General features: G+C 36.2%; 1 protein-coding gene across 2 annotated transcripts in view; it reads right to left on the bottom strand.

Annotated features, from left to right (window-relative positions):
• Positions 1-12,783, bottom strand: part of ABCD3 (ATP binding cassette subfamily D member 3) — a 36,012-nt gene that overhangs the window by 14,666 nt on the left and 8,563 nt on the right. For both annotated transcript variants that reach the window (XM_074546142.1, XM_005482067.4), the window contains 18 exons: positions 11,024-11,060; positions 9,910-10,011; positions 8,371-8,459; positions 7,428-7,497; positions 6,574-6,671; positions 5,874-5,997; positions 4,885-4,941; positions 3,630-3,772; positions 3,231-3,300; positions 2,726-2,795; positions 2,507-2,604; positions 2,336-2,427; positions 1,797-1,885; positions 1,649-1,721; positions 870-933; positions 431-508; positions 273-338; positions 81-170 (listed from right to left, as the gene is read on the bottom strand). In XM_074546142.1, coding sequence (XP_074402243.1) covers positions 81-170; positions 273-338; positions 431-508; positions 870-933; positions 1,649-1,721; positions 1,797-1,885; positions 2,336-2,427; positions 2,507-2,604; positions 2,726-2,795; positions 3,231-3,300; positions 3,630-3,772; positions 4,885-4,941; positions 5,874-5,997; positions 6,574-6,671; positions 7,428-7,497; positions 8,371-8,459; positions 9,910-10,011; positions 11,024-11,060 — 1,510 coding nt within the window. The remainder of the gene's footprint in view (positions 1-80; positions 171-272; positions 339-430; positions 509-869; positions 934-1,648; positions 1,722-1,796; positions 1,886-2,335; positions 2,428-2,506; positions 2,605-2,725; positions 2,796-3,230; positions 3,301-3,629; positions 3,773-4,884; positions 4,942-5,873; positions 5,998-6,573; positions 6,672-7,427; positions 7,498-8,370; positions 8,460-9,909; positions 10,012-11,023; positions 11,061-12,783) is intronic.

Raw genomic sequence — 12,783 nt, 5'->3', positions numbered from 1 at the left:
ATAGCAGTTTCAGTATTTCTGAATAGGAAGCATTACTCATCCTGAGCAAGACAAAGGTTTAATGAACTAATTATCATTACCTGGTCAGAAATCCCTTTCTTTTTCTGATCTTCCAAAGTATCTGGATATATAACTTGATCTCTGAGCGTTCCAAGAGTCATGTATGGTCTCTGAGATACAATTAGAACCAAAAAGATATGTCAAATATTTCCAAATATAGTCAAAGTACAAAGAAAGAGAACACTATTGGTGAGTAAAGTACTTGGTCTCACCTGAGGAACATAGAACAACTTCCCTCTCACAGGTTTTGTTAAACGTCCACCAAACAATGGCCACAACTGCAAAGAGAAAAAGATTAAAATGTGACAAAAAAGTCCAATTATAACCATGCCCTGCATTCTCCCCTGTTTGTTTCATAAAGTTCCCTTACCTCACCAAGAACACGGAACAGGGAGCTCTTCCCACACCCATTTGGCCCACAAATCAGCACATTTGCACCAGATCGAACCTAAAATTGCAAAGCCAACACATAAATGGGTAGTGAGAAAGTATTGCTGAAAGTTTCTACATTCAATAGGACAATCTGGTATTATCATATGCTTGTTCACAACTTTCTGGCATTACAATGACCAATTTCCAGCAAAAACTAGGGTTTTTCCCCAGTTGGTTTAGCAGCAACTGCAGCTGGAAGAAAATGAACTTGTAAAAATAAAAACTTTTTTGGGTAAAATAGCTTATTGCCTTTTTTTTTTTTAACAAACATGACAATTTGTTTGTACTTTTCTTATAAACAGGATGACCTTCGAAGCTATCGTCTTCCCTTGAAAATTTTACATTAATATTGTTTCCTATGATACTAAAAAACTTACCTCAAAGTTAAGGTCTTCAATCAAAACATCTCCATTAGGTGTCACCAATGGAACATGATCAAACCTGTATGTATTGCAAAGTTAAAAAAGAAAAAAACAACAGTTGTCTAAAAGAAGCTAATACTGCATGGTTACTTGGGAGATTTAAGGCACTGGGAAACACCTCACCAGTACTTCATTCACTCCCCCAGTTTCCAGCTATGAACAGCTAAGGAAGTTCTTGAAACTCTAGCTTTTAAACATCTACATCTACAGGCATGGTTTCATCCCCTGTATTTGTTTTTTGAGTCCTTCTCAGCCTTTGGTTTCCAAAACAGGAGAACATCTTGTGGATACAAACCTACATTTAAGGATGCATGGCATTTTAAACCTAGTAGTGAAGTGTATCTCACTAGTTCTACAACATGCAATGAATGCCTTCTCTGCTCACCTCCCCCTTGCCTGTTTGAATAATAGAATAGAATAAAATCCATAACTAATATATTCCTAAGAGGAAACAAGATGGTCTGAGAAGTCATATTCTAAAGGACAGTAGGAATGTTACCAAAAACCCCAAGTTCAGAGAGTAGAATATGCATTCTACTAATATGAGAGGATAGGACTGGCTTACAGAACAGAAATGCTGAGGTGGGATTACTAATAAATAAAGTTCAACAGGAACTGCAAATTGTAATAACAGGTATTCAGCTCTCTATTAATGGTCGCAGAGAGAAAGACTTTAAAGAAGTCTACTTTAAAAATACTGAACTATTGAACATGAGGAAACTTCACAAACATACTTGATAAGGTTATCACTGTTGATAATTTCTCCAGATCCAGGTATCAAAGACAAAGGCTGCTTTTTATCTCCATCTTAAATAAAGAAAAACGTATTAGTGACTGAAATGCTACACAGATATGACATATTGAATATTATACCACATCTACCTTTTTCTTGTGATATCATTGTACGCTGATATTTGCCACTGTTCAAGTCCTTGAGAACCTGCATTAATTCCGTGATTCGAGCTGTGAAACTTAAGAAAAAAAATCCACAGGTCTAATAAGCACTCTGTCACACTGCTAAAATGACAAAGTTATTCAACTCAGCACAGAAGCAGAATGTTTACATTTTAAATTGCACCAGGTTGTCTAATATGCACCATATTTTAAAAGCTCCTTTTCCTGTAATTGCCAAATTTTACTTCTTACAATATAAAAAAAAAGTTTTGCAAATAATAAATACATAATTGACTTAAGAGCATTTGACAAGGTTTCAACTATACATTCAAACTGCATGCTAGCACTATCAAGATGTGAAATTTCTAGTGGACATAATAGCACATCTTCAGACGTGTTTTCAGCATAAAATGTTTTTAATTGCTGAAATTTTAGCATGCTGCAAGGAACAAAGCATATAAGTTTATTTGAATTCTAAAATCAGTTTCTGAAATTGAGATGAGAAAGATTCTCACTATTAAACTTACCCAGCCAATCTTGTCATTTCACGGCCTGCTAGGACTATTCTGCCCAGAGCTTGAGACATTCTCAGTAGCATTCTTCCACTTTGGTAGTAATCCTACAGTAGAAGAAAAGTTTCTTTATGTGGACTAACAAAATTTAAAATTTAGAGGTTGTTTTAATTCTGGTCTATTTACCTCCAAAAGTTCTGCATGAGTGCTATTCTGATGGCGGGGATCAGACAGGTTCAAAAATGGACGACTAACAACCAGGTAGCCAACCACAGTGGCAAGGTCTGCAGTTTAAGAATAAATATTAAGCTGCACATTAATTGAAACAGTAAAAAAAGACACTTATTATGTAAAAATTTTGTTATGTTATTTATAGGAATCCATTAGCACTTGAGACATACTTACATTTGGCAATGATAGTATCAATGAAACCCATAGAGAATCGGAACAGGATAAAATTATGCAAGTGTTCCACCTGGTAAGTTACAGAAGAAAGAAGTTCAAACTCTATCACTACCTGTTTTACTATCTTTTATTAGACATTTGGTTCCAAACAATTATTTTTCAGTACCACAGATATATTAACATGCCACTAAGTGTGGTAAGCACTGCACAAGAGTCCCTGCTGGCACAGATTTATATTTGTGATCAAAACAACCTACACATGAAACTAAATAGTGAGAAGAGTAATTGTGGTGGGTGACAAGGAGGTAAGTGGCTAGAGAAAGGCCATTCTAACAGAAACTTCTGTTCTGCTTATAGCCTACCAGCTAATTTTTTAATCAAATGAAAGTAGGAGCAAAAACATCAAGCCACTGTAATTCAATTTTTATGAGTACATGTCAGGAATCATCACAATAGAATTAATTAAGTTTTGCTTAAAATGTTTTAAGAAATAAAAGAGGCTTACCAGCTTACGGAAAGTCTTGTGAATAGTCTGTTTTTCTCTCAAGTTTCCATTATAAAAAGCAATTTCCTCACTAAAAAGAAACAAATAAATATAATGCAACTTCATTTTGTTAAAGACAGTCTTTGAAAAAGCCATAAAATATGGGAATATAGCACTTTCAGTTACTTTATGAAATAAGGGCTTGTACTTTTTCACAACAGAAGAACATAGAATTATTGTACCCCACTCAGTCTTGACTGTGGAATATAATGCACATACCAATTACTTTACAGTACATAAAGATGCAAACACTTGGCTCAAACCTGATGACATCACACTTCCCAAGTATATTTTAACACACAACTTCCATTTACCCCACAGTACAGTCACTTGTACCTTAGCAGCCAAGCAAGTGTATACCTGTTTGTAATGAGCCGTGAGTTGACATATCTGTACTCCCCTTCATACTTCTGTTCTATAATAGTCATCTTGCCAATTGGCCTCCTTAAACGTGTAAGGAAAAACCCTGAAATAATCAAGTACGCCATCATGCTAGCTGGACCCTGGGAAAATCAAAAAAGAATAAAAGCTTAGGTGGTCTCAAATGACAGTATCTGTATCCAAAGTGCCCAGAAAGCATGAATCCCTTAGTTCTCACCTCCTATGTGCCTATGCTGCCAAGTCGATTACATTTGCAATTCCCATCATGTCCCCTTCTTTGGTGTTGTACATACTACTTGACTAATTTTACTAATTCTCTGTCCCTAGATGTCCTTCCCACCCCAGCCTTCTATTCAGGTTTTTATCACCACCCAGTGTGACCTGTCCCCTACTGTCCTAGATTACTTCATTAATGATTTACTGATACCCTCTCATTTCTTCTCCCTCCTTTCTGTCTACTCCTTTCTCTGTACATTTGCTGAAGTGTCACAAAGCAGTCAATATTTCAATCCCACTGTCCTCTGTTTCCTGGTCTCTCAAGTAGTTCTATGGATCCATAGATGAAGGACAGATGATTAAATACCACTGAAGCATGGAATGGCATAAACTGAATTTGGCATAAACTGCACACAACAACTACTAAAGAGAGCAGAACAAAGGCATCTGAGACTGATAGTTACCAAGGTTTAGTTAAGCCTTACTGCAAGACTGTGTCAACAAAACTTGCACCATGTGACCCACAGCTACTCCTTTTCAACTCCTGAACATTTTTGATAATGCATCATTTCACCAATCTGAAGAATTAATTCTCCAATTATTCAGCTTATTGAGTCTTACAGCTCAATGCAAGAAATGGTTCCCCTTCATAGAAACTGCACAGAAACAGAAAACTTATTTTCACCTTTAAATGCAATCCATGCAAGACATAAACAATTAGAAGGGTGTTGTACTAAATAGGATTTCTAAATAAGTACTAGTAGAAAATAAAGAACTTTCTTGATCCTTCAAACTGCCTGAAAATGCTGTTTTTTATTTTGCTTGCCTCAAAATAGAGGGCACTAAAGCACATAAAACATTAAGTGCAAATGCCTATTTCCAGTATAGCCCTTCAAACAATGTAGGAATCAACAACTACCACCTAGAGTTTTCCTCAGATTCCAAACAGGTACAAGGCTATAACCAAAGAAGGGAAAATGTGCTTATAGTTCTAAAAAAACCCACTCCTTTTATTTACCTGTGCTCCTATTGCACTTGTTAGCTTGAAGATGTACAAAACTATATCCAAGAAGGGCTGCAAGAAGCATAGGAAAGAAGGCTTAGAACACAAACACAAAACCAATAATACTGTTCAGAAGCCATGTACCACCCCAAGAACAGTTACAGCTCTGTACTAAAATACTGGCTAGTCTATTTTACAAACTGAAAGCTAAGACAAAAGGATTCTCAGCCACATGACATTTTCCTGAAAACTCTGGCTCTAGAATTGAACATAAAAACATCATGACCTTCAGATAAATACATACCATATGAAAAGAGTACTTTGCTATTTTAGGTCTGTAATGACACTCTGCTCACTTATCAAAGGTGGACTAGAACCCATAATAACTTAACTGAAGTAATTATGAGAAATACTGAATGAAAAGATAATGCCATATATTTGGCTATGTACCTGATAGGAGGAATATTCCAAAGTTCTATAACCTCCCTTGCAAAGCTAAAACAGCTGAACTACAGGTTTTGTAGTCAGAAGGTTTTGAACAAAGTAAATTGTAGTTTACTTATATGCAGCTTGCATGAAATAGATAGCATCAAAAACATTTAGTCTAAAAATGTCAACAGTATTCTCATTCACTACCCAGTCACCTTAAAATTCTCACCAGAAACAGAGAAAAGCTTATTCAACCACACCTCCCTACGCACAAAAATATTTGTGTGTAACTGAGAGCTATGCATTGCTTTTCTTCTGAAAACTATCTACCTGAGAGAGCAAAGTCATCACTGTTCATCTGCAAAAGAATGCTTTATGCTCTTTAAAAGAAAATTTAATACAAATTATAACAACTTGCAGCAGCGCTTTGATCATGAAAGCCAAAAAAGAGTATGAAACACTACAGCATTATAAACAATTTTTTTCATACCATACTCCAAGCAATTGTTGTGAGTTGACATCCCCATCCTAAATGCCTACAGCTACTACTCAAAGTTCTCTCTCAAAAGACTTACCTTGCTAAGGTTTGAGTACAGGTCCACTACACTATTACAGAATTTTTCCACATCCTGTGTAAGGAGTTGATCTGGATTGGCTATTCTGTTGTCCAGATTTCCCATTTTGTAGTATGTATAAGTTCTGAAACAAAACAATTGCTAAGTGGCAGGAAAAAAAAACAACATTACCTGGGATCTGAAATAACTGGAACACCCTTGGTTCATACAACTGAGACACTAAGTAGGGCAAACATTAAATTACTGTATGGAATCAACGTAGCTTGTGATTTTACCTGACTAAACCGACATTAAATGCTGCAGGATTGTTTAGGCATTTAGGCTCCAGGATGTCTGAGCTGAAGCTCAGGCTCATGCTGTGCTGCTACTGAACTTAGAACACCCTCACACAATCTACTACAGCCCATCTGACAACCACATTTCAGTCCAGAAGTAGCTGCTCAAGCTCATACATCCAATTCAGTCTTCACTATATGAAGGCACCTGAAGTACTTTGGAATCTGACCCAATCATGGAAGCAGTGCAGTGCATTTTGTCCCCCAATTCAGCCAACTTTACTGTCTTTGTATCTATGGCATATACAGCCTGGATAAGCCACTCACCCTCAACTGCAAGTTAATTGCAACCTTGCAATCTTCTTACTGTGTACTTAAAATTAATTTAATCAATTTATAAAACCTGTAGACAAGGTGTTACTTACTTAAGATATTCTTCATAGAGGTATCTGGTAAGTCTTACTCGGAAGCAGAGCTTCAGTTCATTTAGACCATACTTCAGGAAGTTATTCACTAAAGAGATCTAAAATAAGAGACAATAACATTTAACTAACAAGAGCAAATATACTTACATCAATTTGCAGCATAAATTGTGTAAACACTTGAAAACAGATCAATTCTCCCCTTAAAATCACTAATGCCATAAACATACCTAAGACCAATCAGACAGTGTCTACAGGACGACTGCTTAAGTTTCTGTTTCCAGGTTCTAGTGGATCTCACCACTTAGGATAAAATACATTCAATATTACATATTTTCAGCTCTTCTGATAAACTCTAGACAAGAGCCACCATTTTACAACCACTGCCTTAAATCTGTCAACTAGTTTTAAAATGTATTGCAAACCAGATAGCAACGATTATTTCTATCTGGTGCAGATCAGAGATGTCAATAAACTGAAGGAAAGTTAAAGCATGGAAGAAAGCATAACAAAGCTGTGAAAAATGTAAGAAATATAAAAATTAAAGTCTAAAAGAAATCTTCATCTTCAATGGTGCCAAAACAATCCCAAACCTATAGTCAAAATTGCCATCAACAAAACTAACCTGAAAACCTGAACATAGCTGTTAAAAAAATAGTTGCTACCAATAAGGAAATATGCTGATAAAGTCTCCCCACAGTGGAGCCAGAAAATTAAATGTGTTTTCATACAGATCTGTATGTAAAACAATTAATTTCCATAGGTTTTAAGACACTCATTTGAGACCTTTTCCTCAAAATCTTAATTTACATTTAAAATATGTTCTACTAATAGGTCAGCACAAGAAAAGCACTTACAGCAGGCATTGCAGCAATGAAGTTGAACAAGTATTTCTTGAAATCTTTTCTGCTGCGGCCAATGATAGCACTGCAAATGACCACCAGCTAAGAGTCAGTTACAAGAGAAACAACAAAGTATAAACTTGCATGTCTGAAGTGGATAAACTCTCAAAGGACCACACAGAGAAAACAAAATCATCATGGAAACCTGTAGCATCAGCTGTAGGATCAGTCTGACACCCTCTAGTAAGCTAAGTGGCAAGTGGCAGACTGAGCAGTTATCTCCTGTCTGCTCCTCTGAAACTGCCCACATTAAGGGCTCAAAAATTCATGGTCACAGAATACCAGTCCTTTCCCTTCTCTGCTTTCACAGATTCTCACTAGAGAAACAAAGCAGTCCTTCCATTCTACAAAGCACCAAATGTCTCTCCTCAAAACACAGTATCATTCTGAATTCACAGTTCAAGACACATTGTGACTTGCTTCAATTAGCAACAAGACCAGCAAGAATAATCAGAAGTCTAAAAACTACTTTCTAACATATTTAGACCAAAAGCATTGTTTTTATCAACCTAAAGGGCAAACAGCTCAGTGGGAAGAAATGAAAGTCCAAATAGACTTGGACATGTTGTGTGGCTATCACATAAAACAAGTATTCTGAAGTACCTCCTTGGACATTCAGATCAACAAGATTTAGAGTCTTCAGTGTACAAAATGTTACCAAATGAATATTTAATAAATAGTTTAAAAATATTAATTTAATAAAAAAATTTTATTGATGAACAAAAATAATTTAATATATTTATTAAAATATAGTGGTCTGTCCCCAAATTGCAACTACACCAGTTTTCCAACAGTTTTAAACAAGCAAGTTATAAAATGTCCAAATATATATTCTGATAGAAAACTTTCCCTGTTAAACACATGACAGAATGTCTAAAAATAACAAATGTATAGGTACCTTTCAATGACTGTTCCATTTTGAATCATCCAAATGTCACAGTAAGTTCGGACTACCAGCATCACAGCAATAAGCAGCAAATAACCTGTCTGGTACAACCACAGAAATGTAACAGGTAAATAATGGCTAAAATACACCATTTTTTCAGCAAGTCATCTAACTGTATCTAACAGAAAAGTACTGGTGCCCTAGCTAATGTAATATTTACTTACTTTGCTGGAAATACATTAGCATACAGTACCTTAAATAAAGTACTGACTACATTTTTACAGTGAAAGTTTGCCTTTAAAAAAAACTGTATTTGGTTGATACATGTACTGGACACACATTATAAGATGGAGGATTGCAGGAATAAAAAAGTTACTGCAATTCTAAGACACCTTTCTGCCATAAGGTTGCAAGAGACCTCTGAACATCATCTACTTCAACTCCCTACTTAAAACAGGGCCCCCAGTAACCAGTCAGACCAAGAGTGCAGACAGTTTTCCACGCACTTCACTGTCCACTCATCCAGCCAATTCAGTTTGGCTGTTATGGTATTAAGGGAGACCTGATAGCAAAGTATTCAGTATCCTCTGTTCTTCCCTTATCCACACAGCCAGTTCTCTCATCACTGAAAGCAATCAGGTTAGTAAGGCATGATTTGTCATTGGTAAATCCAGGTTGCTTACAATTGCTTTTTTGTCCCTTTTGTGGTCAGAGTTAGCTTACAGGAAGTTTTGCTCACAGTCTTGCCAGGAATATGATGAGGCTGACCAGTAAACTTGCTTTCAAATATGGGAGCAAGGTTTGAGTTTTTTTGGGATTATCCATGACCTCTTCTAATGACCCTGACTTTTTGAAGCTGATAAATGCCAGCTCTGTGAGCACTCCCACAGGCATTTCCATCCATGCTTCTACCTTCTGTGCACCTCCTTTTTGTAGTTGGGCTGCTGAAGGCCCCTGGTCTACAGTCTGGACATCACAATTCACTGCTCTTGTGCCTGACGTATGTTTAAGTTCTTACAGTTCATTGCTTAAGTTCCAAGCTCAACTAATGCTTTGGATCTTTTTTCTTTTAAAATTGCCCTGGAAAGCCTAAAAAGATGGAAGCATTGATTTCTACACTGCATAGCTTTCCTGAAATGATGCTGAAGAGAACTTTTGACAAATTCGTTTTCTAATACAGGTCGGCCTAGCTGTAAGTTACTAAATCAAAATAATGAATGAACTGCATCCTATTTAAAGACAGGAAATTTTTGCACACAGAAGTGTACTGCCTTGTATAAGACAAACCAAGATGCCCCTTTAAATGTTATGCTACAACAGTAGTTAGCAGCTGACAGTAAATGGCCTATCTTGTAATTGAAAACAGAACCTTTAGTGGTACAACAACTGAGCATAATGTAGACTTTTATATTATTACATTGCTATTTTAAAATACATAGCACAATTTAGTCCAATTTAAGTAACGTATATGCAGTTTAAATTCTGATGTAATTTCAAAAGAGACTTGACTCCAGCTTTATTTCTTTATTTATTAATGCAGGCAATGCTTACCTCTTTGCACAGTGTTCTAGGGACCATTATTTTCAGGATTCGACATATTCGTGCAATAAACACTCTGTCCACCATCGCTCGCTCCTTCTTTCCCTCCTTCTGCTGCACACAGAACAAAACAAGAAAAGTGAGAATTTTTTGTGTTACTGAACTGTTGATGTGATATTTTCCCTACCCAAATCATTTACAGCTATATTCCTTCTGCAGAATTTGCAATATTCCCTGCCAACTTAAGTCTTGCTCAGACAAGTTAAATAAGGAATTGGGAGCTATCAAAACAAACTGCAATAGTACAGTACTAGTAGACCTGCACTTCTAGGTGTCTGCTGTATCCTTTCTGTTATCTTTAGTACAGTTTAGTATAGAACTCTTTTATATAATATAGAATCATAAAATAATAAATTAGCCTTCTAAGAACATGGAATCAGATTCACCATTTTCTCTCTTCGTTGGGGGTCTCAGAAAATACAATATACACCCTTCTATTTATCCAGTGCAAACCTTTTATTTTTTAAGTTTTCAGCAACGATACAAGTACATGGAATCTATTCATAGCATTGTAACACCAGAATCACAGATTCTGCCTTTTGGTCTATTTCATTTGACCATGAAACAAAAATCTTAGCTTAAAGGGATTTAGTATATCCCTTTCAAATAACTGAATTAACAGACACACAAAAGATCCGGGAAATGACAAAACTCCTACCAGATGTCTGAAGTAGTTTCTAATTTAGTAACTCTGAGACTCAACATCTTGTTCCATACATTTTTCTTTCACATAAAAAAATAAACAGAAGTTATACCAAATCTACACACAGCTGTTTGTTTCTATCTATACAGAAAATCTTTCAACACTGGTCCTTACAAATTCATAGGGCAATATGAGATAAAAGAACATTGTGCACTTCAAGAATTGATCATTATGGAGTCAAACTTCAGCCTCTTGTGATTACCCTGATTCTTCCATTTGTTTCACCAATGTAAATCTGAAAGTATCATTCAAACTGTACTTGCACCGTAGCCAAGATGAAACTACAGTGATAGGACTTAAAGTTTTAAAAACTCAGGTTTATTAAAAATTATTAAAGAATATTTGACATGAGGAAAGAATTACCTCATTATTCTGCAAAGCTTGCTTTCCACTTCTTTTACTGCAGAGAAAAGAAAAAAAAGTATTTATTTGTTACTAACACACTTTTCTTTGTCTTGATCTCTACACATAAAAGACAGAGGAAACTTTGGGATTCTGTTGCTACCTATTTCTATCAGGGCAAAACAGCAGGGCTACCTCCAATGCCAAACCTACATGCTGCTGTTATACAGCACATATAATGCCAGTGAAACCCCACTCATTGCAGCAACCAGTTTCACGAAGGAAAACCAAGCCTCACCCTTTCATCTCCAAGTTCTGCTTTACCTTGGCTTTGTATCATGAACTCCAAGACTTTTTCTGTTTCTCACACATACTTTACAAGCATGGCTACATGGTTCCACTGACCACAAATGAAAACTACAAGAATGCAGATCAGCAATCCAAGCAAGCCAACTTTGATGTTTCACACTATCTACATAAGCTAACCAGATTTGTTTTGCATTGCATTTGACTTCAAAAATAACACATTTACTACACAGAGAGATGATTTGTTCATAAACATGTGCTACAGGGGAAAAAAAGCCAGCTCCTGTGAAACCAAGTTCCTGCAAAGATGTCCATTTAAAGGGGAGTTATTTTTTAGTCTGTTTTCCTTCCTCTGCATTTAACAGAACAGTTAGTAGAAAAATATTTATCAACTGGCGTTAAACAAACATTCAAAAGCACAACACTATTTTTTTGCCTCTACTTTTATGAAAGAAAAGCTGAACAGTAAGGCAGTTATAGTTTGTCCTCCTTTTTGGAGCACTCAAGCATCAGACAAGCACACGAAGCTGTTTGGAGAATTTATGTAGTTTAGAAGAAGCCCCCAAGTATATTAAACCATAACTTTCTTAACCATGATATTATAACACCGAGAGCAGGCTGCCTTAAAACTACAACATTCATACACTTTCAAGGCAGAACCTAGGACACTACAAGAAAGCAGAAACTCCTTCAGTCTACAACACCAAAACAGGAGCAGACTGCCACACAACCAGCTATCCCACAACTTCATCAACAGCACCATTTCACACTCGTGTTTTAGAGTTCCGCCAAGAAAATATCTAGAATGAAACTGCACCTAATTTAATTTATGATGATTAAAAAGATCTATGAATGTCACTGACCAATAAAAAGAAATAACTTAATTACTATGAAAGAGGCAAGGTAGCAGAGGAACATGAGAAAAGAAGGAGGAGGGAAGGAGGAGACCATGAAAGCAAGAAGGGAGATCCACCAGTTCAGCAAGAACTTAATTAAAGGTAACAGAGACGGAAGTCTGAGAGAAGATAAAAATCTTGTAAGACTACTTGTGTAAAAGACAAAACAAAGAATGAATATGAAGGGCAGCAGGGGCCAGACTGGGGGAGAAATAATAAAGGTTCAGAAAGATACAACATTTAATCAGGCTGTGAGGGCAGTAAATCTGTGGAAATGGTAACAGGGTATAAAGTCTAAGAAACAATCTAGTTGGAGACTACATCCTGGTGATGCAAGAGCAATGCATTTCTAGTACAAGAAACTTCTCAATCCATCTTCTAATTTTACAAAACTTGAATATGGATCAGTCCAAACACATTAGGTTTGGCAGTAGGAGGAAAGTAGTATTCTTAAGCATGAATGAGTAGTGATCAAACTATGTGGTTATTTCTCTAGATGATTCATGACTTGTTATAATGTAAGATGAAAGCATGCTGCTCTTCCATATATGCTGTAATGATTCCTATAAGCTTTACTGC

This window comes from Zonotrichia albicollis, chromosome 8 (assembly GCF_047830755.1).
Source record: "Zonotrichia albicollis isolate bZonAlb1 chromosome 8, bZonAlb1.hap1, whole genome shotgun sequence".
Classification (NCBI taxonomy): Eukaryota; Metazoa; Chordata; class Aves; order Passeriformes; family Passerellidae; genus Zonotrichia; species Zonotrichia albicollis.
The sequence above is the reverse complement of the archived record's forward strand: the minus strand, read 5'-3'. Positions and strand labels throughout refer to the sequence as shown.